At 40.6% G+C, this 26,837-nt stretch overlaps 1 protein-coding gene and 1 long non-coding RNA gene across 3 annotated transcripts; one reads left to right on the top strand and one right to left on the bottom strand.

The window, feature by feature from the left end:
• Positions 1-775: 775 nt before the first annotated feature.
• SMLR1 (small leucine rich protein 1) lies at positions 776-25,035 on the top strand. Its single transcript, XM_027604032.1, is given in 4 exon segments — positions 776-806; positions 17,210-17,321; positions 17,323-17,474; positions 24,418-25,035. Coding segments are annotated over 4 exon segments (381 nt in total). The 3' UTR covers positions 24,504-25,035.
• Positions 20,902-22,729, bottom strand: LOC113927366. 2 transcript variants are annotated; one of them, XR_003521602.1, is made up of 4 exons: positions 22,564-22,729; positions 22,290-22,480; positions 22,131-22,207; positions 20,902-21,020 (listed from the first exon to the last, which is right to left on the bottom strand). It is a non-coding gene; the product is annotated as an uncharacterized LOC113927366 (long non-coding RNA). The 2 variants fall into 2 exon arrangements; XR_003521601.1 differs by lacking the exon at positions 22,564-22,729 and having other exon boundaries at positions 22,290-22,556.
• Positions 25,036-26,837: the final 1,802 nt, after the last annotated feature.

Raw genomic sequence — 26,837 nt, 5'->3', positions numbered from 1 at the left:
TGTTGTAAGTGAGACAATGTATGTGAAAGCATCTAACATACTGAAGAGCAAATGGGGCTATTCAGTAAATGTTAGTGTTCCATTTCCTCCCCTGCATGCAATTTGGGAAAGGCTCCAAAGTTGTCCAGTACGTGGTCAATGGATAAGGGATACATTTATCCCACCAAAATTAAATTTCTTGGCTGGTGAGAAATGCAAGATTTCAGAGTAAGAAGGCCACAAAGGGACTCCATGTGTGGTCCTTTCCTACTATTACTCGCACTACCTGGCAATGTCCTTGGCTGTCCCTCACCGACAGCAGACAGCCTTTACCTTTCTCTTTGTGGCCAGAGGTTAGCGGGTGTATGTCCACCCACTTGGCAAATGTGGTGTTTCCTTTGTGTCTTAGCCAACCCAAACATGCCATTAATGGAAGACATCAGCTGAAGATTTTCAGTGTCCTGGCTCTTATCCCTTTACTTCTGCCTTACTATGTGGATCATGGGAGGGGAACCTCATTTCCCTTATTTTCTACCTTTAATTTCCTTTGAGCTTTCTTTTTTTTCCCCCCCCCCAGAGGAGCAATCACACAACTGAGATTTAGATGACTCTAGTGAATCCTCTTTAACTTCTCTCCAACACATTTTCACAATTCATACTCACGTGTCTTATACACAGTGGAGGATATCAAATCTGTTTTTACCTCCTGGAAATATGCCAAATTGTGTAGAAACAAACAACTGTCCTAAAAAGTAAAGAGGTCATCATAGAGCCACTGTGTCAGGTTGTACAAATCATGCCCTATCTGAGGCTTCCTGACTCAGGAGGTAAGTGGGGTTACAATCTAGCCCTTGTTCTGTTTGCTAAGCAATGCCCAGAAGAGGTGCATTTTCCTAATGTATGCAAAAGCACTGTATCAGACAGAGTGACTCTTCTCATGGCAACATTAATATAAAAGAAGAATTAAGTAAACATATGAAGCTTGGTGTTATGTAGCCAAATAGATAGCAATTTACGTTTGCATTTTCTTCCACATTATCCCTATGGAAATTCATTTTCCATCCAATTTATTTATTGCTTAATTTGAAAACAATAATCTAACCTAATAAAGATTTCTGGATTTAAAAGCTGAAATGGTATAAATAGCAAAATTCATCAAAATTAAAGAATTTCATTTCTGAAGTACAAATGCCTAAAGGTAGAAAGGCACCATCAAATTCTTCTCCCTAAAGGACAAAATTAATTAAGTGCAAAAAAAGATTAGAGACCTGAAATGAATTCAAGCCCCACTATAATGTAATACAAAATACAAAATTCCTCTCCCACCCAACTGACTTATGGAGAATCTGAAAACATACTTTTTTTTAAAAGATCTATTTATTTATTTTAGAGAGTGAAGGTGTGGTGGGGAGGGCCAGAAGGAGAGGGACACTCTTTTTTTTTTTAAGATTTTATTTATTTGAGAGAGCGTGCACAAGCAGGGGGAGCGGCAGGCAGAGGGAGAAGCAGGCTCCCTGCTGAGCAAGGATTCCCGATGCAGACTGGATCCCAGGGTCCTGGGATCATGACCTGAGCAGAAGGCAGACACTTAACCAAATGAGCCACCCAGGCGCCTGGGAGAGAGACAGTCTTAGGCAGACTCCACATGAGTGCAGAGCATGACAGGGGGCTCGATCTCATGACCCTGAAATCACAACCTGAGCTGAAACCAAGAGTTGGATGCTTAACCCACTGCAGCACCCAGGTGCCCCGAAAACATACTCATTACTAACAGAAAAGATTTTCAATAAAACAGAAGATATTTTTGGCCACAGAACACTTCCCAACATTAAACTCCAGAATGGCCTACCCAAATATAATAAATTTGAGGCACAAAACACTCTGCTTAATAATAGGAAGAGATGATTAAAGAAACCAACCCCCCTACCTTCCAGGGATTAAAATCTTAAGTAGAAACAGACTTAAAACTCTAACATGACTATCATAGGGGTGTACGTGTGCTGCAATGGGAATGGGCAGAAAGGAAAAAGGCTGACCCTGAAGGGTCAGGAAAAGGTTTGGTGACATTTGAGCTGAGATACGAAGATGAGAGAATCTAAAGGAGGATTAACTTCTAAAGCTCAGTGGCCTGCAGTCACAGCCCACTCAGGAAAGGATAGTGTCTGTATGGCACGCTGTGGTAAACTGAGGGTGCTGACTCCTGCTGGAGCAAGGGACCTGGCTAAGATAGGCTGCCCCCAGGAATGAAGAGATCTGTAACTCAGTACATCTGTAAACCATCTTGGCCACACCAGGATGTCATGGAACACTTATTGACAAGTTCTGTAGAGTTTTGAGAGTAAATTGGTAATTCTCAGCCTCTGTGACACATTATAATCACCTGAGAGCTTTAAAAAAAATCGATGCCATTTAAATCAAAATTTCTGGGGGAGCAGCTGTTTTGTTTTTTTATTTTTATTTTTTAAGATTTTATTTATTTATCTCAAAAGAGACGAGAGAGAGAGAGGCGGAGGGAGAAGCAGGCTCTCCGCTGAGCAGGGAGCCCAATGCGGGACTCGATCCCAGGACCCCGGGATCATGACCTGAGCTGAAGGCAGACGCCCAACCAATTGAGCCACCCAGGCACCCCAGATGGTATCTATTTCTAAGCACAAAGGAGTAACGAGCTCCAGAATTACCCTTCCATTGTAAACAACTAGAAAACTAGATAAAACACAGAAACAACTATTTTCAGGCACTAGGCAGTAGAGGACTGTGATCCTTTAGAATAGGGTAAAAAATCAGGTGGTTCCTGCCATCACCCAGGATTTCTGACAATCTCTAGACTGCAGGACAGAAAAGGGGAATACAAGTAGAGCTTGAGAATCTTGCTGAGTTTAGGATTCAGAGGCAGGAAATTGGGGAGGACAAAGCAGCTAGAATTTGTAGGGCAGAGTCCCCAACAGGAGGAAGCTAAGCAGAAAAACAATTCTAAAAATCTGCATAGGGATCCCATGAGTTTTTTGCCAAATACGAATCTGTGCATGCAAGATTGAAATCCCCAGAAGCTAGGCAGAATAACTTCCAAAAAAAGAACAATTGCCCACTCTTTTACTTGTTCAACACTGTACTAAAGGTTCTAAACAGTGCAATTAGACAATAAAAAGAAATAACAAGCTTGCAGATTGTAAAGAAAGAAGTAAAACTCCTTATGTACACATGACACATAAAAACCCCTAAGGAATTTACCCAAAAAAGTCCTTACAACTTATAAGCAAGCTCAGAAAGTTCTCAAAATACAGAATCAATATACAAAAATTAACTGTATTTCTATATACTAGAAACAATTGAAAATGAAAAATTTTTAAATTCCGTTTATAATAGCATGCCAAATATGAAACACTTAGAAGTAAATTAAACAAAATATGTGCAAACCTGTATTCAAAAAACTACAAAAGATTCCTGAGAGAACATGACAAAGGACTAAGTAAATGGATACGTAGACCATATTTATGAATTAGAAGACTCAATGCTATTAAGATTCTCATTCTCTCCAAATTGAGTCATAGATTCAACAAAATCCCAACAGGTTTTTTTTTTTTTTTTTAATAAATCTGATTCTAAAATTACTTGGAAAAGAAAAGGACTTAAAATAGCCAAACAATTCAAAGTTGGATGACACAGTTTCTTATTTCAAGATTTCCTATAAAGCTACAACAATCAAAAGAATATCATACAGGCATTGAAGGACAGACCTACAAATCAATGCAACAGAATAGAGAATTCAGAAATAGACCCACACACAGGTGGCCAGTTGATTTTCAATAAAAATTAATATGCCAATTTAATTCAATGGGGAAAAGAAAGTCTTTTGAACAAATGTTGGGGAAGGAAAATGAACCTTGACCCTTACTTAAAGCAATACAGAAATTTAACTCAAAATGGACTACAGATCTAAATGTAATATTTAAAACTAATATTTAAACTTCTAGGAAAAAACAGAAAAATATCTTCATGATCTTGGGGTAGGCCAAGATTTCGATAAAACACAAAAGGCATGAACCATAAAAGAAAAAACTGACAATGTCATCAAAATTTAAAACTTAAGCTCCTTGAAAAACATTTTTGAGAAAATCAAAAGAAAATGAAATTCTCTCCCATGGATTGAGAGAAAATATTTGCAATATGAGTATCTGATAAAGAACTTAGATCAAAAATTCATATTAATTAGTTAGAACTCAGTAAGAAGGCAATACAATTTTTCTTTAAAAAAGGCAAAAAAATTGAACACTTTATAAAGGAAGCCATATGAATGGCCAACACACACATGAAAAGATATTCAACATCATTAGTCATCAGGTATATTCATCATGCCTTTTTATTCTATGTTTTTGATGTCTTAATACTTGGGTCCTTGCTGACTCTAATGGCAGTCATCCCTTGATCTGTTGGCCTTGCCATACCTAAATAACAATAAAACCTGTATTTTAAAACACAGGGAAATTCAAATTAGATGCTCAGTGAAGTGCCACTATATACCCACTGACATGATACAATGTTTAAAAGATAACAAGACCAAGTGTTGGTGAGGATGTGGAACATCTGGAATCCTCCTCATCCATTGCTGGTAAGATTGTGAAATGCTATCATCATTTTGGAAGGCTGTTTGATAGTTTCTTACAAAGTTAAACATACATTTACCGTAAGACCTGGCAATTCTATTCTTAAGTTTTTACTCAAGAGAAATTAAAATATATGTCCACACAAAGACTTGTACACAAATTTTTTCATAATAGGTAAAAACTAGAAATCGAATGTCCATTATCCACAGATGAATGGATAAACAAATTATGGCACACCCATAGTGATATGGAAGGATATGGAGTGAAAGTGAAATAGTACTCAGCAACTGAAAAATGCAACAGCATGGATGAATTATGCTAAGCAAAAAAGTAGGACGCCAAAGTATACATACCCGGGGGCGCCTGGGTGGCTCAGTTGGTTGAGCATCTGACTCTTGATTTCAGCTTAAGTCATGATCTCAGGGTCGTGAGAACGAGCCCTTTCTTGGGCTCAGCATGGAGTCTGCTTGTCCCTCTCCCTCCCCCAGCTTGTGTGTGCCCTCTCTCTAAAATAAATAAATAAAATCTTTTTAAAAACTATATATACCGTTAAGATTCCATTTCTATGAAACTCTAGAAAAAGTCAATTTAATCTACGCTGACAGAATGTCAGAGGTTACCTGGTGCTGGGGCGGGAAGAATCGACTGGGAAGGGGCACAAGGACAATTTTGGGGGCTGATAGAACTATTCTATACCTTGACTGTGGTGGTGATTGTATGAGTATATAAATGTGTCAAAACACAGTGAGATATAGACTTATATGGGCAGAATTTATTATATGTGAACTATACCTCAATGAAGTTGATTTTTTAAAAAGTAGTATCCTTGAAATAGAATCAAATTTTATGTCAGTCTAACTTATTATTCTTTTACCCATGATGAGGTAATATGTCTGATTATTCTGAAAATATCATGAAAAGATAATAAATTATATTTAGAAGCAATTACTGAGACCAGATGGTTTCCCGTTCTTCTAGGAGTTAAGACAATATTAACAATATTGCTTTATATGTCTATAAAGAGGCTTATCTCTGTGTACTTCGTATTATGATGTATCTACAAAATACTACTCTGTAACAGTAGCTATACTTTACAAATCTCTTTTTAGGAAGCTTAACTGTTAACTCTGTATATAGGTTCTGTGATCCATCCCCTCCCAACCCCCATCCCCCCACCCCCCCAACCAATTCTGAAATTAGGCTTTCGCTTTCCAGCTCCAACACAAAAACCGTGTCCCAGCTCAGGAATCCACTGTCTGGACAGCTATCTGCCCTGTGTTCCCCAAAAGGAGGACTGGGAACTCTGAGCAGTGGGATGGATGCCCATGAAAAGAATGTCCCCATCTCTGTTTCTTTTTAGGGGCAGTGGGGAAGATAAAATACGGCCAGATGGCTACAACTCATTACTGCCTGCCTGGCAGCATTCAGGGTGAAATGAGAGTAAATTAATCAGCATTCAGGGGAAATGAATGGCAAGGGGCAATGTGTATTGATGCTATTTTAGCACAAGTTAAATTAAACTTGTAGCACTGACAACACGCATTAATCTCCCTATCGCCTCCAGCAGCTGTGCAAATGAGCTCCTAGTTTCCTTATACAAACAGCTGTTATTTTCCTGTTACTACCTTGGCGGAAAGTTCTAGTAATGGCCTGGTAGCTTACCTCTAGTGATTAATACAGACTTGCGCATTATACGCACTCTGCTCGTGGAAGAACTTAGTCTTCACTGCAGGGACGAGTTTTTAAAGTGCAGTGTCTTAACAGAAAGCTGGGCTGTGCAAGGAAAGGCAGATTTGTCGGTCATCTGCAAACACAGGTTTAAATGGCACTGTGGGGCGCCTGGGTGGCTCAGTTGGTTAAGCGACTGCCTTCGGCTCAGGTCATGATCCTGGAGTCCTGGGATCGAGTCCCGCATTGGGCTTCCTGCTCAGCGAGGAGCCTGCTTCTCCCTCTAACCCTTCCCCATCTCATGTACTCTCTCGCTCTCTCAAATAAATAAATAAATCTTTAAAATGAAAAGATAAATGGCGCTGTGGATGAACGGTTTGGATACCGCAGAAGTCATAAGGACTTTTTTCTAAAGGGAAATAGAAATAAAATTATGTTTTTTCTAAAAGGAGCATTCTGACTTGTATTTCAAAGATCAGCTATAAATCTGTGTAACAGCATTGTGTTAGATTATCTTCTCTGTGACATACATTTAGGAATAGTACTACTTAGCAGGAAAAGGTTGCCTCCCAATTTAAAAAAAAAAAAGGAAAAAAAAGGCTTAGGGATGCCTGGGTGGCTCAGTGGATTAAACATCTGCCTTTGGCTCAAGGTCATGATCTCAGGGTCCTGGGATCGAGTCCCACATCAGGCTCCTTGCTCAGCAGGGAGTCAGCTTCTCCCTCTCCCTCTGCCGCTCCCCCTGCTTGTGCTCTCTCTCTCTCTGACAAATAAATAAATAAAATCTTAAAAAAAAAAGCCATAAAATCAATCAATGATATCTGGGTTAGATTTCATTTCTGTTTAACGTTCTGCTCTGACGTGAATACCTATGTTTTCATTACTTTCATTAGAAGTATAAGCCTTGTAACAATGACTTTCAAACTTTCAAAGGCAACTAATGGTAAGAAATACAATTCACACATACAAACACACCCCCCCCACACACCCTGTTCCCAACACTAAAACAAGTTTCATAAAACAGTTCTGTCTCTTACCACATGAAATACAGTCAAATATTTTTCTCTTTTATTTCATTTTTTATAAAATTCTGGTTGAGACTTGCTAAATTCATTTCATGACCTAACACATGGTACATGTTTAAAAACATGTTGTAAAACATAAATGTTATATTTGTGCAAATGTGTGTTATCTTTTATATAAAATGTAATCCTTGGAGCAGACATTGGGTGGCGGAGATTGCCACAATAATAATGGAAGCTCTTCTGTACTGAGCACCCGTTATGCTAGGGGAGAATTCGATTTAAAAGGATAATTATAGGGGTGCTTGGGTGGCTCAGTCGGCTAAACAACTGACTCTTGATTTTGGTTCAGGTCATGGTCTTGGGGTCATGAGATCGAGCCCCGAGTCAGGCTCTGAGCTGGGTGTGAAGCCTACTTGAGATTCCCTCTCTCCCTCTCCCTCTGTCCCTCACCCTGGCCCCGCTCACACACTCTAAGTAAATAAATAAGTAAATAAATAAATAAAATGTAACTCTTCTAAAGCAGAAAGAAAACCTCCTCTCTGACTTTACTGCATAGAGTCTGTGGCATCACTTCAAACCACCCCCCACCCCCACCACCTCCCAACCCCCCTGCCCTTTAATACTGAACATGACCATCTTTGGTGAGAGCCCATTAAGTCAGAAGTGCATTCCAGGGCCTGCAAATAGCCAGAAATACCAATGAGAAGGGTCATTATCCTTCTGAAATTATGGCAAGAAGCCCAAATTAGAGCATTTAGAAATCACAAAGTGGACTGCAAGGCTGTCTGGTACTTCTCTCAGGCTTTTCTTCTCTGGAAAATTTCTGTTCTTCAGCAGCAGATTCCGGTTTTGCAGGTCTGAAGCTTTATATTTTGTCAGGGGCGGGGGGGTTCTCTATTTCAGAGAAAAAAATACAAAGTTGTAGACAAAATTCTGTATGAAAATGAATATTCACATAGAATGAGAAAAAAATAACAAGATACATATTTTAAAAAGCTAACAGCTTTTTTTTTTTTTTTAAACATTCTGGAGGTTTTGTCGATCTTTCAGTTTTTGATTTTGGCCTCCACTAGGAATTTCCTTCTTTTCATATTTGAGTTTTGGTATAATCAATAATTTTGAAGAACACAAAACTAATCTGAAATAAAGGCATTCCAAGAGGAATTAAATGTTTTTTAAAATTGTCATTATATTACATTGTGCTATATAACCATATAATAAAATTTATATTACATACATTGAACTTTCATAAATATGTATACTTTGGTATTAGAACACAGGTTTCTTCATGTACCTGCTCTTCCAGGTGGCAGTTCTGTGTGCTCTTTTGTCCAGAACTGCCCCTCTTAGTCAAGACAAGATCCATCATACACACTAAAATGTAATCCAATACTTGGGGATCTGTAAAATTGCACAAAGATACAATTACTGTTTGTAGGACTGTTGCTAACCGTTGTCGTCCTCAGACACAGTACTGAAAAATTCTATTTTACCCAATTAACTCCAAAATGTATACTTTGTTTGTAATTGTATATACGCTGTAGGAGAGAACTTTCATTTTGACTGAGCACGAATGAGAATCAAATCTTCCAGTTATAATTTTACATGCATGATATTTGGAAAATTTTCCAGAGTCGCTCTGGCTCCATATATTTCAAACCTATTTCTCTTCCACTTCCCATATTCTGAAGTTGAGTACCAAAGGACATGTTCAAACTGAGGTATGACCTTTTGCCCCTGAACCTTTAGGTCACCCACTAAGAGTTACTGCACAGTGGATGGTAGGAGTATTCCCGAAGCCTTTCACACACCACAGTTAGACACAACTTAACTATATACAGAAATGACTGCAAACCCACATATACATTCTACTACTAACTCAATTAAATGTGTCCCCAACTCATCTTCCCCAACACCTGCCCCAAATATGTCTATGGCTGCTCCCAACAGGACATGACACAAGGAGCATGGCAGAAGGGAAGTTGAGGTACAAAGACAATGAGTCTTAATCAATTGCAGTCAATATATTTTTCTTTTGCAAACTTTACAAAAACTATGCCCAAGTATTTGTATGTTCAGTACCTTTCCCTGGGTCTGGAAGAGCCTATGCAAATGAGGGGTGCTGGCACTGAAACGTGATTAACTTAAATTAGCATAAATCAGTCTCTGTTCTGATCTCTTATTTCATAAACATATTGATTGATTAAAACAGAATGGGTGAAGGGAGAAAAAGCCTGAATTGGCAGGACTTCCATCTCTGAGATTCCAAATCTGTTCAAGCAACATACAACTTTTTGGTGTCAAAATGCCCTCATTTCCCTGCCACTCAGAAGGGCAAACATTCACTTTCATACAAACCCCAGAGAGCCACCCACTTCTGTTACAGCTTATTGCTAATGACCAGAAATACCTGAAGTCCAAGGCCACCCTAGATGGGATGGGATTACAAGGAATCTGTGTTCAGGTGGGCATGTTCTAAAAATCATTTTCCAATGAACAAAATAACCTTGCAAAGTGGAATGAGCTGACAATTGGAAACATTTCATGAGTGAGACAATGTTGATGCTTCTTGAATTGCGGGGGCCAGTGTGTGCTAGTACAATTTACAAAAACAAAAGCAAACAAAAATAAAAACAAAAAAAACCACCATCATAATTTTTCATAATTTGTTCCTTATCCATTGTTCCCTACCTAAGAATCTCCAACCTATATGTTGATACTTAGGGACAAGCTTTATGTTCAGAGCACCAGGACAAATCTTCTTACCCAGTGGCCCATACCCAAAAGCACGGTCTGTATGTAGACCTTAATCTCCCAAGAGCCTCCGGACAAAAAAGACCTGATGGTCCAGTAAGTTTGGAAAAGGCTCATGCAGTATTCCTTTTGGGGATTCATGATGCACCCTACCAAATTAAAGGCTCTACAAAACCTTGCAGTAAAGAAACCTGCTTACCCCAGGATTCTCTATATTTAACCATTTTTCAAGCAATGTTCAATGCATTGTGGTAGAATCTGAGCTTCAGAGATTAGACACAGAGATGGGCACATTTTCTTGGCCTATTGTCAGTGCTGTCAAGTTTCTAGATCAGTATTTCTCAAAAGTGTAATTTCTATTACTTGCCCTCTTTCTCAGTGTGCTCCAGCCACCATAGGTCTCATTACATATCTTTGATCATGCCAGAAACATTTCCATTTCAGAAATTTAGTACTCCTAGTCCTTCTGCCTAGAACTCTGTTCCTCCAAATGTGCACATGACTCCTTCTTTCACTTCATTCAAGTCTCTGCTCAAAAGTCAACTTTTCAGAGAAACCTCTGAATTGTGTCCCCTCCCAGAATTCATATGTTGAAGCCCTAACCCCCAATGTGACTAGGGCCTTTAAGGAAGCAATTAAGGTATAATAGGTCATAAAGGTGGGATTCTAATCCAATACAACTGGTACACCTCTAAGAAGAGGGAGACACCAGGAGTGCCTGTGCACAGAGAGGAGGCCAAGTGAGGACACAGCAAGAAGGCAGCCACCTACAAGCCAAGGAGAAGGGTCTCAACAGAAACAAACTCTGCCAACATCTTTATCTTGGATTTCTAGCCTCCAGACTCCTGTCTCTAGGAGGTTGAGAAGCAGAAGAGTAGAGTACAGTGGATAAGTGTTTGGGCTCTGGGTACAAATCCTAGTTCTGCCACTTTCTAGTGGTGTAATCCTTGATGAGTCATGAAAACTCCAGGAGCTTTTCTGTCGGTAGAATAGTGATGAGAAAAACGGCCCTTACTTCAAAGGCATTCATGTAAGACTGTAATGAGACACAGCACAGGCAATGATTAGACCACTGCCTAGAACAGTACCCGCATTCCAAAACTGGTACCTACTATCACTTACTGTCTGTTTACTCCACCGGAATGTAAGTTCTGTAAGGACAGGGAATTGATCTTATCCAGAGATATGTTCATAGTCCCCAGATCAGTGCCTCCAGGGCACATGTTAAGCCCTTAATAAATATTTTTTGCCTGCAAATATAAATAAATAAAAGCCGGTGGATGTTCTCACAAAGTTCACAAAGAATGTAGATTCTGTATTATCTCGTCTGTAATCATCTTTTTTATTGAATGAGCACCTTATAACCCATTGCTGTCACATGATTTCAGAGCACTCATTTTTGTGTTGACTGTAGTACTGGTGCCAGGTAATAGTACTTAGTTATGAGCCAAGCTAGGAGGGACAGTTAATAAAGGGCCAAAGCAGATAGGCTTTCCTACTCAAAAGGGCCGTCAGTACTACATTTACCCTGTGGGTGAGACTTCATTTCGGCAAAATGTCATGCACATAATTAAATCAAAACACTTTATTTGAAATTCACTAGTTTTGTTTGTACTAAATTTTTTGTATTGGTTTTGTAGCTGTACATAATCTGATAGCCCAGGTATCAGTCAATGGAACTTTAGCACCTTCCACTGATGGACTTCAGAACTTTCATTGGCCTACGCCATGTCAGTGGAATGAGTCATTCTTTATGGCTCAGGCAGACTGATGCAGACTCCAAATCAGGGCCCTGGTGGGTTTGATATTATCTATAATAGGTCACAATTACCTGAGGAAGGATTTTGCCCATGTCATTAGAATGAGTCATTCTTTATGGTTCAGGCAGACTAATGCAGAATCCAAAGCAGAGGCTTGGTGGGGTTGGTATTACCTGCAATAGGTCACAATTATCTAAGGAAGACTTTTGTCCAGCTCTCACTAAGAGTATACTAGGTGATATACAAGTAGTCCCTAGGCTTTTTATTCCCAAATATCAAAATCTGCAACCACTTGTTTCTTAAATAATCATGTAAAATCAACAATGGGAGGATTTGCTATTAAGGAAATCAATAGGAGAGTATAATCCCCAACGTGTTATGTCCCTCAATTTTCACAGACGTATATTTTCCAATAATATTAATGATTTTTCGTACTACATGGTAAAGAGCCAGGTAAAGAATTAGTTGTGGTAGGAATAGTTGTGGTAGGAAATTGCACATTGCCTATGGAATCCCACCCTGAATTCCAGTAAATCAAATAGATTACGAGTGTGTCCACCGTCCCCATCCTTCTATAGCTGCTATGCCTACTAAATATAACTCCAAGCAGCCAGTTTGGATTGGGATAAGAGCCTTTATAAATAAAAGTTCCCAAGCTCTGAAGGATGTTTTAATCAATTCTAATATTTTATCTTCTAGAAGTTCCCAGTCCTGTGGCATTTTTCATAATTTAAGAAAACCTTTAATACTAGCAGTCATCACAAATCAAAATCTAAAAAGCAACACCCTTTGCAACAGCATAAAAAATATGAAACACTTAAGCATAAATCTGCCAAAAAATGTTCAAGACTAGCACACTGAAAACTACAAAACACTGCTGTAAAAAGCTAAAGAAGATCCAAAGAAGAGGGAAACACATGTGGTGTTCATGGGTCAGAAGACTCACTGTTGTTAAAATATCAATTATCTCCTCATAGTGATTCTTTGCTCATTTACAGATGCAATGCTATCTCAATGAAAATCCCAACAGGACTTTTTATAAAAATTGGCACGGTAATCCTAAAATTTATATGGAAATGAAAATGACCTGTACTAGCCAAAACAACTTGGAAAAAGAACAAAGTTGGAGAGCTAAGAGTACCTGATTTCAAGACCTATTTTAAGGCTACAGTCATCAAAACAGAATGGCACTGGCGTAAAGATTAACAACTGGATCAATGGAGCAGAATACGGAATGCAGAAATAATTGGACTTCTGATTTTTGACGAAGGTTCAAAGGCAATTCAGGAGCAAGAACTGCTTTGTCAACAAATAGTGCTGGAACAATTGAAGATCTGTATGAAAAAAGAAAGTACTCTAACCCATCTCTCTCATCATATATAAAAATTAACTCACAATAGATCATAATCCTAAATATAAAAGCTAAAACTACCAAACAGAGGAAAACACAGGAGAAAGTCTATGTGACCTTGAGCTAGTCAAAGATTTCTTATCTTTATCTTCTTAGACATGCCATGAAAAGCACAATCCATAGAAAAATAAATTGGTTAACTGGACTCAAAATTTAAACCTTCTGTGTTTTCAAAGACATTGGTAAGTGAATGAAAAAAGCTAGAGTGGGGGAAAAAATCCTTGCAAATCATATATATGATAATTGACTTGTATCCAGAGTATATAAAGAACTCTCAAAACTCAGGAAGAAATAATCTAATTTTTTTAAAACATGCAAAAGTATTGAACAGACACTTTATGAAATAAGATACATAAAATGGCAAACAGGTACCTGAAAAGATGTTCAACATCATTAGGGAAACGCATAATAAAACCACAGTGAGATTCCACTACCTATCATTGGAATAGCCAAAAACCTGACCATACCAAGTGTTGGTGAGCGTGTGAAGAAACTAGAATTCTTATAACACTGCTGGCAGAGATATAAAATGATATAACCAGTTTGGAAAACGGGTTGACAATTTCTTAAAAAGTTAAACATACACTTACCATATGATCCAACCATTTGATCCCTAGGTATCTACCCAAGAGAAATGAGAGCACATGGCCATAAAAAGAATTATATAGGAATGTTCATAGCAGCTCTAACAGGTTAATGGGTAAAAAATGGATATCCACACAATGAAAAGCTAGTTGGCAATACAAAGCTGTGTATTGATACACACAACAACATGGATGAATTTCAAAATAATTATGCCAAATGAAAGAAGCTAGACAAAAAGGAGACATACTGTATGATTCCATGTGTATAAAATTCTAAAAAATGCAAACACATAGTAACAGATAATAGATCAGGGGTTGACTGCCGCTTGGGGGAGCAGGACGGGTGGGAGACTGGGATGGGAAAGGAACAGAGAAAACTTTTGGGGTGATGGATAGGTTCTTCATTTGATTGTGACAATGAGCTCACAGGCATATACACATAGGTCAAAACTTATAAAGTCGTATAGTTTATTATGTCAATTATATCCCAAAAGAGCCTTTTTAAGAAGAGAGTAAACCTTTAAGTCCACTTCACAGATTGCACCTCTTAGAATTCTCCACGTGGGTCAGAATTAGCTCAGAACCAGTCACTGATACTACTTCTCACCCTCTCCTTCTTGGAACTTTCTTTTGCAACCATTTCCTAACTTTGCATCCTGTGGGCTCCTCTCCTACCCCATAGAGCCTTTTGGTTTTCTTCCCTGGTTCTTATCCTTCCTCCCATGTCTTAAGCGAGAACGTTCTTTAGGGTCCACAGCTGGTCTCTCTTTTATTCTCATGTGCACTCCTTCCTGAGCAATCTCTCCACCTGCTCGGCCCCAGCCACCATCTGTACTCTAAGAACTCCCAATCTGCACTGCAAGACTTGTCCTCTCTCCTGACCTCCAGATTTCCACAAGCTTCCCCTTTCATTACCTCCAATTTAATGAGTGCAAAACTATAAATGTTCCCCCATCCAAACCTGCTGCCCAGCCTGTGTTCAGGTCTCCCCTTCCAGCACTACCATCTCCCCAGCCACCCACGCCCAGCACAGCGCAGTGGATGAGAGCACAGGTTCAGGAGTATGGTCCCGGATCTGTCACTTATTTACATATGCATCTTGGGAGAGTTATTTAACCTCTCTGTGCCTCATTTCTTCATTTGTCTAATGAGTCTCTTCCCTTACTCTGGAGATTAAATAAGATACACATAGAGTATTTATGAGGTGCCCAATACAGAGTAAGTGCTCAGTGATTAGTAGTATCATGGGTGACATTTACCTCTCTCTAATTATTCACCAAGGACTGTTCATGTGGTTCCTGCCGCCCCTTGTCCTCCTCTTTCCCTTCCCTCAGCTGCCCCCATCTCAGACTCATTGCATCTTGATACTATGTTGAGACAGCCTACTCTGATCTTCTCTTCAGTCCATTCTGTCAAAGGCTACCTAAATGAACCCAGGTCAGCTCATGAACTTCCATGATCAAAGACCTTCCATTGGTCCCCCTTGTCCAAACAGTGCAGTCCTTAGCAGGGCTTTCAAGAGTCTATGCCTTGATGCTACCCCATTTTTCCACCTTCATATCTCTGGTCTGAACCCCACATCATTGGGGTACTTTTATTTCTTCCCTGTCCTCCATAAACCCTGCCCTGACCTACTGTCATGTATTTGTCTAAGGAGGTCATTCCACAGCTCCCCATCCCCAGGCTTAGCTCAAATGCTATCCTTTTAATGAACTTGGCCCAATTCCCTAACTGGAATCAGTCAGTCTCTCCTCAGTGCTTACATTGCACTTTATAGGTCAAATTACTTACATTATTGTCATTTATATATTTGCCTGTTACTCTTACTTACCTTTGCTAGGCATTCAGTGAAGGCCTGAATGCTGAATGGAATAAAATGGAAAGAAAGAACATGACAGTCTGCCTAAAAGCTGCCTAACATCTCCCTGGTAATGTCACCTGCTCATGGAGTTTCTCTGTAGACTGACACTTTACAAATTAGCATCCTGTTCAAGCTGAAAGAGCACCAGAGAGCCATCTCATTGGAAAGCACTCAAGAGAAATAGCAACAACACCACTCAAGGAGTGTGGAGGGGGAGAAGAGAAGCAAATAAGGTACGACAGATGCTGACTTAATCTTGGCTATTCTAAATGGCTCTTTCTGCAATTAAGATGTCTCTCTTCTGAGAGGAAGCTGTTTACTGTTCATTGCTTAGGCATGCCAGTCAAGCATCCCAGAGATGCTCTCTATTCTTCTTATTTTATAAATTAGGGTGCTGCTTTACAAGGGGGACTAAGACTCTGCATGGCCATGCAAAATCCCTGGTGAAAAGAATTCAAGAGGCACTCACAACAGCATGTGCTTGAGAGAATCTGCCAGCCACTCACCCAGGCAGCTCCCAAGTGGGGACAGGGATAGGGTTAGAACATGAAAAGAGGTTAGAACATGAACCCAAGAAGGTGGCTGTCAATTTCCCCTCCAAATTTCCCAGATTCTCCAGGAGATTCTTTCATTATGGAAATGATTCTTTCCATTGCTTTTAGTTTAGTAGACCAGTATCTTTGAACTTTTTTCACTAAAGCAGTCAGTGGCAACTCAACTTAGTCAATACATCAGTGTCAAAAGGATTTACTGCCCTTTCTTTTCCCAGAAACTCTGTAGTTACCACACAAACCACAACACTAGCATTCAGGTCCCACCTTCTACTGCTAATGGTGGACCACAGAAATATGTAAGCAAAAGATAACTAAGAGTACAAACTACTAAAGCAGTGAGCAAACACTGATGCATCAAGGGGAGAAGGAAAAGGGGCTATATTACTATCCATTCCATCACTATAGCACTTGTGGCAATTACCTCTTTCTGTGTCTGTTTCCACTCTCAGAAAGCAGGGACCAAGACTTACTACTCTTTGTACAGCCAGCATCTAGCCAAGAGGTTGGGTTCTAGTAGGATTAAATATTTGTTGAATAAATAAATATACCAGTGCACCTCTCAGAAAAGTATTCAGAGGAGGACATACTAGGAAGAGTTTTTACATATGGAAAGAATATTGCTCCTCCTTCCTTGATATTAGTTATATCAACTACATATGAAGGAAAATTCACTTTTTCTAGACACAGGTTCATAGGTACATGAACATGGCTACTAAGTAATTTTCAACACTGAAATTTAGAAAATGTAGGAAAAATTCTTCCCATGTCTGGGAATATATAAGTAAAATATCTATAACACTGAGTTTTGCTTGGAATCAGGTACTTTTCACTCCAGAGAAACTGAATACAAAGAAATCTAGGCCTCCTGGTGTCATTCCCAACCCTGGCCAGATAAATGCTCCTCTCTGGAATGGCTTGGAGGAATCACATTCAAATTCCTCGACACTTTGTAGCTGAGTTACAGAGTAACCTGCTAGCAATCCTCTCAGAATTCACGGGGCTGTTGAAATAGAGCAAAGTCCACAAGATTTCCACCGAGATGTGCTGAGCAAAGGCCGGAGCCCCAGAAGAAAACAAGTGTAGACTCTGAGCAAAGCTGCCCTCATCCTGAGCGTGAGCTCGCTGGCCCCTGGGGTCTGGGTGATTGGCAATGAGCCCTGTGATGTCAGCATTCATGAGGGAGCTCCCCGGCTTGTTCCTGCTTGCTGGGGTCTTCCTACCTGTGACCTTGCTGCTGCTTCTTCTCATCGCCTACTTCAGGATCAAACTGATGGAGGGTAAGTGTGAAGCCACACCAGGTAGTGGCTTGAAGTCCTTTCCCATGGCACACCTTTGCAACTAGCCAATGCACGGTCAGTGTTTCTGGGGGGTGTCTGGGGCAATACATGGTTGTGATCTGTAGGTACTTCTCACTAAGCACTCTCTCCAGATACCTTCATTGGTGAACAGGCAGTGCGATCCTTTCAGCAGCGTGGATCCTGAGGCTCTGCAGGCCTGCGGTGAGGACCCCTTAACTGCAGACCCTCCCCCCACCCCGCCCCAGAGAGCCGAACTGCGAATCAGCCATTTTGACCTGTGATTGCTTCTCTCTCTCTCACAGGGCAATATATTCCACAAATGTTAAAACACGTATCATGGTCTGCCTTCTCTACCTGACAGACACCTATGTGCATCTGACATGAGTGTGTGCACACACACACTACTTTCTCACCCACGGAACTTCTATTAAGAAAATGTGCCAAACAAACACTATGCTATCACAGTGTTTGGCAAATGTCAAGCCTTAATAGATAGTTGAGGGCTTGGTGTAAGCTTTTCATGAGTCTTATAGTCTTAAGGAAAAACAAAACAAAACAACTCAGGAGCTCAAAGTGATTTGGACATAGGCAGTGGGGTCCTGGATTGAGAGTGTTTATCCTGCTGTAGTTAAATTAATGAAACTGAAATGTGACTTCACAGACTAAATGTTAATAATGTGCCCAGCAAATATTAGATTAATATTATAGAGGTTAATAGTTATTTTAGCAATAGCAACAGAAACCAGTAATATCTAAGTTGGATGGTGTCATATTAAAGCACTATAAAAACAAATTTGAAAATCATTCCTCTCCCACAAAAACTTGCCAAGTCCAGGCAATGCCTTTATGGATGTCATTCTATAAACAGATATTCGGAATCTCGAATGCAGACTGCCATCATATATGACCTAAAATCAAACAGAAGTACAACGGGGGATAGTCCTTTTTTTTTTTTTAATGGGGGGGTTAAGGGAGAGGGAGAGAAAATCTTATGTAGGCTCCACGCCCCGTGTAAAGCTTGATGCGGGGCTCGATCTCACAACCCTGAGATCATGACCTGAACCGAAATCTAGAGTCAGATGCTTAACTGACTGAGCCACTTCTAAGTGGGATACTTCTAAGATGAGATTTAGAACACAAATTCTAGAGGACAGGGAGCACATTATAGAATCATAAGTTTCCAATCATAACATACTCAAATATCCCTTAGCCTTTCATTTTTTTCCTCATTTTTATGACCAGCTCTCTTGTTGAATGACCCAGCTGTATTGCCTTGCTCTACAGAACTCATGTGATAAACCCTTTTATTAAGTTAGTTTATCCTCCATGGCCTCAAGACCAGTCTACCAGATGTTCTGCCACCTAGCCATTCATTAACACTGACTGAGTCCTGGAAAAGAGCCTCTGAAAAAGGAAGAGAAAATTAGAAATCTCCAGGATCCTAACTATGGGATTTTAGCCTTCCAAATTGGTTGAATGCCAAGCCATTGCAAACATTTCTATTTTGAAAGTCTTTTAAAGCTGTTGCAATGGCCATTGTCATTCACAGGCATGCCAGGCCCCCAGTGACACTGAGCACCCTGTGGAGCAGTAACAGGATGCTGATGTCACAGAGACTTGAATCATTCATGTCACTCCCAAGTTTCATCTCTGGCTGCCTTTTTGGGGAGATAAATGTTAAGTACCTCAAAAATGCATCAAGCCTTAAATGAGGCAAGCAACAGACCAAGATAGCCTCATGGATTCCAAAGTCTCTTACTGGCCTCTATTTAAGTTATTATAGGCCAGATCATTCAGCAGGACACCTGGTATTTGGGACAGACTCTTCTTCAAAAAAGGATGAATCTTGGTTTTATAGCCTTACTTATCCCTCGGTGACTTTGGGGGGAAAACATCTGTAATCTGCAAAAATTAAAATTAAATGGGTCTACAGTATTTTGCTTATTTAGATAATGTAGATAATTATGAGGTATAGACATATCAATCACATTCCTTCAGAAGGTCCTGGAGAAGGCAGCCTGCCCTTGAAAGCGTGGCCGGGCATCACAGGGGGCTGATGCAGGACAAAATGCAGGCAATGTGTACACACAGTACCAGGCCCCAAGGACATGCTTAACGTGAGTACCAGGATCATTGCACGGTGACCCCTTCATCCTTGCCCTAGACAATGTAAGTTGTCTAGAGATCAAAGCCTCCATGTTTTGCAACACAGCATATAACCCAAAGGAAAGCGAGAAGGTCAGCCCTATACAACAAAGGCCAAGGCCCCCCGGGTAGAGTCCTTTCACCAACTTTGAGGCTTGTTCCAAATGTGCACCATACTTTTGGGTAGGAAGAGTTCTCATGCATTCATTCAACACATATTTGAGAAGATACCACATACGAGGGATTGTCCGAGATTCTGGAACAGATTTTTACTATGGGCTTTCAGAACTGAGAGAACAATCCTAGGTCTAGAAAACCACAAAAGGCATTTGGCAAAATTGTTAGAAGTTGGAGGAGAGACATCGCAAGTCTCTCTGTTTCTGGCTCTGGCCTCATTTACAGGTCTGGTCAATGGCCTGAAGAATGACCTGCCCTTCTCCCTAAGTCTTATCCCAACATTAGAGCAGAGCACTCCCACTGGAAGCAGAACCCTCCAAACAGCTAAGGGGCCCCCACAATGATGTAATAAGCCTCCACTTTCTGTGGTTCTTCTCCATGGTTCCCTTTTGTTGGCTCTCACTCAAGTGTGCCTGGAGCTTCTGGGCTATAGGTAAAGGAGCACAGGCGGAGTGAGTGAGGAGGTGGAAGGAGGCAGTGAAACTCTCTGCATCAGTCACTTAATGCAGTAGGGGTCCCATCTGAGGCTTATTGTTGGAGAGAATACTAATGACTATTAGCACGCTGTTGCCAGCAGCTTGCCAAGGAACCATCTGCAGGATACCAAGGGAGGACTGCCCTGCTGACTGGACCAAAGCAGGCTTCTCTGTTGTCAGCTTTCATTCAGTTGAGACTGGGTCCCAAGTGTGGTGGGGTAAGACAATGAGGGCCCTGGGCACTATTCCTTGTAGGTACCTGGCCAGGATAGCAGGTGAGGGGCACCCTGTACTATTACTCTCTCAAGAATTTTCTATTCCAACTGTGCTTTGCTTATCTTTCCCTCTTCTCCCCAATGGGAACTGTGCATCCTTTCTTGGAATAATTCCTGATTACGTTTTCCAGTGTTAGCAGACAACCTTAGCCTAAACGTATTTTCATTTTTTATGTAGATCTGTTCCCTTTATTTTCCAAATTTTCCTTTAAAAAAACTTTAAGAACACTTTTAAAGGATAGTTCTTTCTGTGGCTGTTTTCCTAAGTGTAAGTAGTTATATCTTTTCTATAGTTTGAGGGCAATTGAGATCACTTGACCCCAAATAAAATATCACCAGTTTGTATCTTTATTTAGCAGTTCCCACTTAAAAACTGTAACCAGATGGTCAAATGTCATGTCATTAATCTTCCAACCGGGGTTATGGCAAGTGTAATCATTCCAATTTTGTTCCTGTAAAGAAAGGGACATTGACAGATTAACTGGTGTGTTCACAGAACCCCAGAGTCCTACATTCTGAAACAGAACATCAGCTTGCCTTCTCCATACATCCTAGTTCATCAGCCTAGAGAGGCATTTTAAGATGTGATGGAAAGCATGTGGAGGTACTGTAATCACTCAGCATTAATCCCTACACTTGAAGCCTTGGGAGGTAATGGTGCATGTAAATTTAATTAGTATGTAGACAACATCAATTTTCTCACAAAGGAAGAAAGAAAATTCTCTAGCATCCTGCACACTTCAATCTCTGTCAATTACCTCGAGGAGTAGCTCTTGAGGTGGATGTCTGAATCTTGAACTTTCCATCAGCAAAACCCTTCATCAACTACTCCCATGGACATTTCATACCTTCTGAGTACAAGTTTTGATTATCTTACCTCCCCAACTCCTGAGATTCCTAAACCTCTACTTCCAGTATTACTCCTTGCCCCCCAAATACCATCACCCTGATCAAGGACAAATTGCTCTCTGAATAACCAACACTGCCCAAATAATCATTATGCTAAAAAAAAATGTCTATTGAATGCCTGAAAGTTTTTGTATGGAGTTAGATCCAAAATAAGGTCTGGTAAGTGATCACATTCTGGCCTTCAGCAACTTAACATTCTAAAACAAACATCTCAAGTAGCAGATGGCTAGACATCTTTCACTGAACTTCATATATATGCTTTAGTAGTCAGCAATCAAAAGGGAAGAAGATAAGTATTTGGAAAAAATCAGAATAATTTAAGCATTATTAGAGTAAAATTGTTAAGAGCTCAGACTACAGATTCAAACCAAATGGGGTTTGAATTCCCAGTGTCACAATGGCTACTCAACCTCTTGAAGATCAGTTTTCTTCATCTGTAAAATAGAATAATAGCAGGAAATAGCTATAAGGTTGGTATGGGGATTAAATGAGGTGATACATACAAGGTTCTTAACAATGCCTATTCCAAAAACTATTAGTTGTTATTATCCCTGCTAACTTATAAATTCCAAGAAGCCGTGTTTTGTCATTATAATAATAGCTATTATTAAAATTACCTTGTAACAATTAAGTAAATTGCCCAAATCACTCACCTGGAAAGTGGTAGAGACAGGAACTGAACCCTGGCCAGCCAGCTCCAGAGCTAGCCTTCTCAGCCAGCACACAACTCCTGGAGTATTGAACACAGACGACATATTCAATAGATATCTGTTGAATGGATGAATCCTTTTGGCCCAGGCAAACAAACTTACCACAAACAAGGAAGGCAACTGTGGGAGAATTTTAAACAAGGCAAGGATTTCATGAAAGCTTTGAGAGGCTTTCATCTCTTCATGTAACAGGAGTAAGTATTTCTGACGGCGATTCCTTAGCATGAAGACGTCACCCTGAGTCAAAGAGGCTGCATTTCTTCACCTGTGGCCCAAGAGGAGAACTTCATGGCCTGCAGAATGTCCACAATACCAAACTCAGGTGTTTTCAAGGCCACCTGCCAGTCTCACCTGTCTAGTACCTCTCAGCACGCACCTTAATAGGCCGAATGAAGTAAAGCGATAGCCAGGTGCAAGCTCCTTCAGGAGGAAGGTGAATTATCACTGTTGTTCTCCGGACCTTGCACCAGACACCATGTACTGGAGAGCTAACTCCCTGTGGACTGAGGAGCTTCCTCTTGGTCTCTGTTCTGCTTCTCCACTCCTCCTAGAGTTCTCTCCCTTCAATCCCATTACTCAGGTCACCAATTTTCAGTTCTACAATTTGCGTTCTGGTTCCTCATTCAAAGCAATCGTCGTGTAGTTAGTCTTCGTTAATGAAGACTAAAAGGGAAGAAATTACTCACATTTCAATGAGTTTATTATCTAAGCCAGGGGCCATCTCAAGCAACACCTTTGAACTAGCAATCACCTAATGGACAGGCAATGTAACCGAGTGGTTGAGAGTGTGGGCTCTGGAATCAGACTGCCTGGGACGGAATCCTGAATCCATCCATTTCTGGGATCGTAGGCAAATTGCTTCCTCTTGATTTCTCCCTGCCTCAGTTTGCTCATCTGTAAAGTAAGACTAACAAGGATGACTACAGCATAACGCCATTGCAAGAATTAAATGTGATAAGACATGCAAAGGGAGTTACACAGTGGTTGGCACATAACAAGTACTCAATAAATATTAGCTATTAAATCTTGAGGCTCATGTAGCCCATGGCTTGTCACCATCCAGTGCGTATGTAACACCTGCTGACTATGATGGCAAGCCGTTGTGGAGGCCTAGAACTCAGGTCAAGGAGAGCGCATGTGTCCTGGGGTACATCGCATATAAAGTGCGTGGCAAGGGGTAAATTGCTTGGATTTGATATAGCAGCCAAAGGGAAGATTTCCAGGCTCAAGTCTCTAAACGTGTACTACCTCCCATAAGATTATAAGCTTCTGATCTCTGGTTTTAGATGATATGAATAATTATAATTCTGAAAATAAAATTTTAAGAGTAAAAACAGATTCAGTGGTGTGTGTTGGTGGTGGTTAGGAAGAGAGATGTATTTTTTTGATGTACCAGGAAGATCCCAGATCCCAAAGGATACTTGTTGGGATCTCAAGGGAAATCTCAGGGCTAAAGATCAGATGTGTTATTGCCAGCAAGGTAATAGTTGAACCTACAGGAGCAGAGAAGAGGACACAGAATGATGGTATATAATAAAAGCCAAAGGGAGGAAAATAACTGGATCGTGATGGGGCTTGTGTCAGATGTTCCAGGGAAGGAAGCTGGGGGTCGAAAAATGCCACTAGATTTCACAAATAAGATATCATTGATGAGCTTTAATAGTTCAGTAGAGTAGCTTTAACTGAGGTCATATTTTAAGGGGTTAGGGAATGTGCAGGTGGTAAAAAGTTGAAACTGTCAGTTTTCAGTAAAGGATGTCAAAATGTAAAAGAGAGAAGACTAATTTGACATATCTAAGGACTAAATGCCCAACACATTTTTGGGGGCAGGGAGGGTCAGAGACAGAAACTCTATCTTATTCATTTCTACATCCCCGCCCCTGGCCTACAGACATTGCTTTATCAATGCTTATTGAATGAGGGAGTCTTAATACATTTAATCAACACTTAATCTGCTAAATATTAAGTATACTTAGCTACACTTAGCATGTAACAATTATTACAGTGGTAGTTTGTCCACTACAATTGGGTCCATTCTTTCAAAATAAGCATTTCATTTCTGTTGGAAGTGGTTGGGGAGGTGAGGGGAGACCCTGCAACGGCCTTGCTCTGGGGACCTGGCCTTGAGTAACTTGCAGAAATGCTGGCCAACACCCACGCATGAGTTGTACATGACCAATGGCAGGCACTTAGCTGCTTCCAAAGTACTAACTGATAATTTTCCTTTCAGTTAACGAAGAACTGTCGCAGAGCCCCCATCACCAGCAGAAACGCAAGGCTGGCTCTTACCTGTACCAGTGGACAAAAAGAACATGACTTGGGGACTGATCCATGGCTAAAGCGCAGCGAATTTCTACTGGTCAGAGAGCAACGGTCAATGGCTTAGCTAATGAAATAAGTTCATAAATTCAAACAACAGCACAAATGGAATACTGAAAAGCTTGTTCTGAACCACTTTGCAAAGTGGCAGCTATGACCCAGGGGTACATCTATGAGACTCAGTTAAATAGCAGTTCGTTGGAGAGTACCAAGAATATAAGATTCTCTTGGATGTGTACTATGGACTGGACGCTTGGCAACTTTTTAACTTTTATAGGACTCTGTCTACTCTGAAGGACACTATTTTTTTAAGTAAAATTCTTAAGTATCCTTATTACATAATCCCATGGAAGTGTACATCATTCTGATTTTATAGATGAATAAATTCGGGTAGAGAGCAAACAGATAGCAAAAGACAAGTGCCTTGAGAGCACTGTGGATTCCCTCTGCGAGAGCATTCCCACTTCCTCCGCCTGCCCCACGGCAACTCTAAAATGACGCCCTTCCAGGCATCACTTCCGGCCCTGAGTTTGCTTCTCTCCCTTTCCCAGCTACCTTCACAAATCACACCACCCTTGCGATGACCCACAGAACAAGTGGAGTCTCTCCATACTAGATATGGATCACCCATGAAGGCAGCTTTCATGCAAGCAATGGCTTGGGAATACTGGCAATTTGCTGGTGGGCAAAGGGAAGAAGAGGGCATTCATGTAACTCAGATGGAGAATAGTTCAAGCGTTTGCCTCTAAAACCAAAACATCAGGGAGCTATTTCTCAATACGGAAAGAAGTCAACATTTCACTAGCAGAATTCTTTTCTCAGTGGGAGCCCCAAGGAGTCAACATAGATAACCAAAAAGAAACACTTAATCCAAAGTGGTCATTAAAGTAGATTGAGTACTCTTGTGGTTGCCACAGTTTTCTAGTTAAGACCAACAAAAGATGCTTCCCATGTCCTAAGTGGGAGTCTGGTTATATTCCAATCTTTGCATGTGAAGCTAACAAGCTATTAGAGTGATTAACTTTATAAAACGTACTGAGTTTGGTCACCTGTAAGAAATGCACCAACTTTTGTAGTGACATACAATCTTATGAAAGATGGTGTGAATGACCAAAAGCAAGGACGGACCACTGGTGCTGGGTATTTTCTTGGCTACCCCTCGCCCCACTTCAAATTCTTCACATAAGTCCAGAGACATTAGTCTCCATTTGCCCCTGTTGATAATGTAAAACTCAGTGTTTGAAGACACTCATTCTGTTTTATTGCATTTGATTACAATGGAACTGTCTGCTGGGGCTTTCAGACGGAGGTAATTTAAAATAACAGCATTGGTGCCATATGGAAGGAATAATAATATTCTATCAGTTCTAGGAGGGATCTCTTTTTAGCCCCCGATGGAAATCAGCTTATGTAAAAATGCTTTCTTTAACAGAAGGCGTGAAAGGATGCATCGTATTCCCAGCTGCCAGCCAAATCTGTGGTTTGGCCACCAGGGTTGGCTCCACCTTCTTCTGGAAAGACGGGAACCTGGCTTTTGGTTCTGGTGGAGGCAAGCCCACCATCTCTTCCTGCCCAGGGAAAATGCATCCCAGCTACTGTGATAACGGATGAGCTCCCAACACGTATTTTCAGCGATAGGCATAACCATGGAGTTTAAAGCAAGACCCATTTCTTTTGTTGCTGTTGAGAATAATTTCCAGTGAAGTCCTGAGCAGATTTGTGGTTTTTATGTGTAAAGAGAAACAGAAGCATGTTTTCCCATGGAAAGACCAAGTCCCAAGGGTTTTGCTACAATCTGCTTGAAGGCACGGCTACTCAAATTGTCAAGTCCTTCCCAGAGCGCCCCCAGTCAGTCAGCTACACTTGCTCTTCAGATGTTCACAGCCCAGTTTAAGATCTTCTTCCGGCTTGGGTTGCTTTGGCTCGTCTGCATGGCTCCTAGACCAGGCGGCAGCCTCCTTACATTATCCTCTACTCTGCTCCACTCTGTGCTCCAAAGCCTCTCACCAGGTGCCCCAAATGCACACACAACCCCACAGGGTCTCACAAGGGCTCCTAATCTTATTTCTAATGTTCTAGTACCTGAAAGAATTCCCACCTGTTTCCCCAACCCAAGACCTTCGACAAAATAATGCTCTTGTTATGTTGCCAGGTATTCAGTGAAAATTCACCAAAGAATTTTTTTTCCTTCTTTTTTACAGAGCTAAATAAAGCCGTTAATACTAACTTCCCACCTCTCTTGTTAACAGTGCTGGGAAACTGCAATCCATGACCTATATACAAGTTGGCCAAACGGAAAATGGGGCAAGGAAGGACACACGTTATGTTCCC

Source organism: Zalophus californianus, chromosome 7, assembly GCF_009762305.2.
Source record: "Zalophus californianus isolate mZalCal1 chromosome 7, mZalCal1.pri.v2, whole genome shotgun sequence".
Lineage (NCBI taxonomy): Eukaryota > Metazoa > Chordata > Mammalia > Carnivora > Otariidae > Zalophus > Zalophus californianus.
Note: the sequence above shows the minus strand (reverse complement) of the source record. Positions and strands in the feature narration are given on the sequence as shown.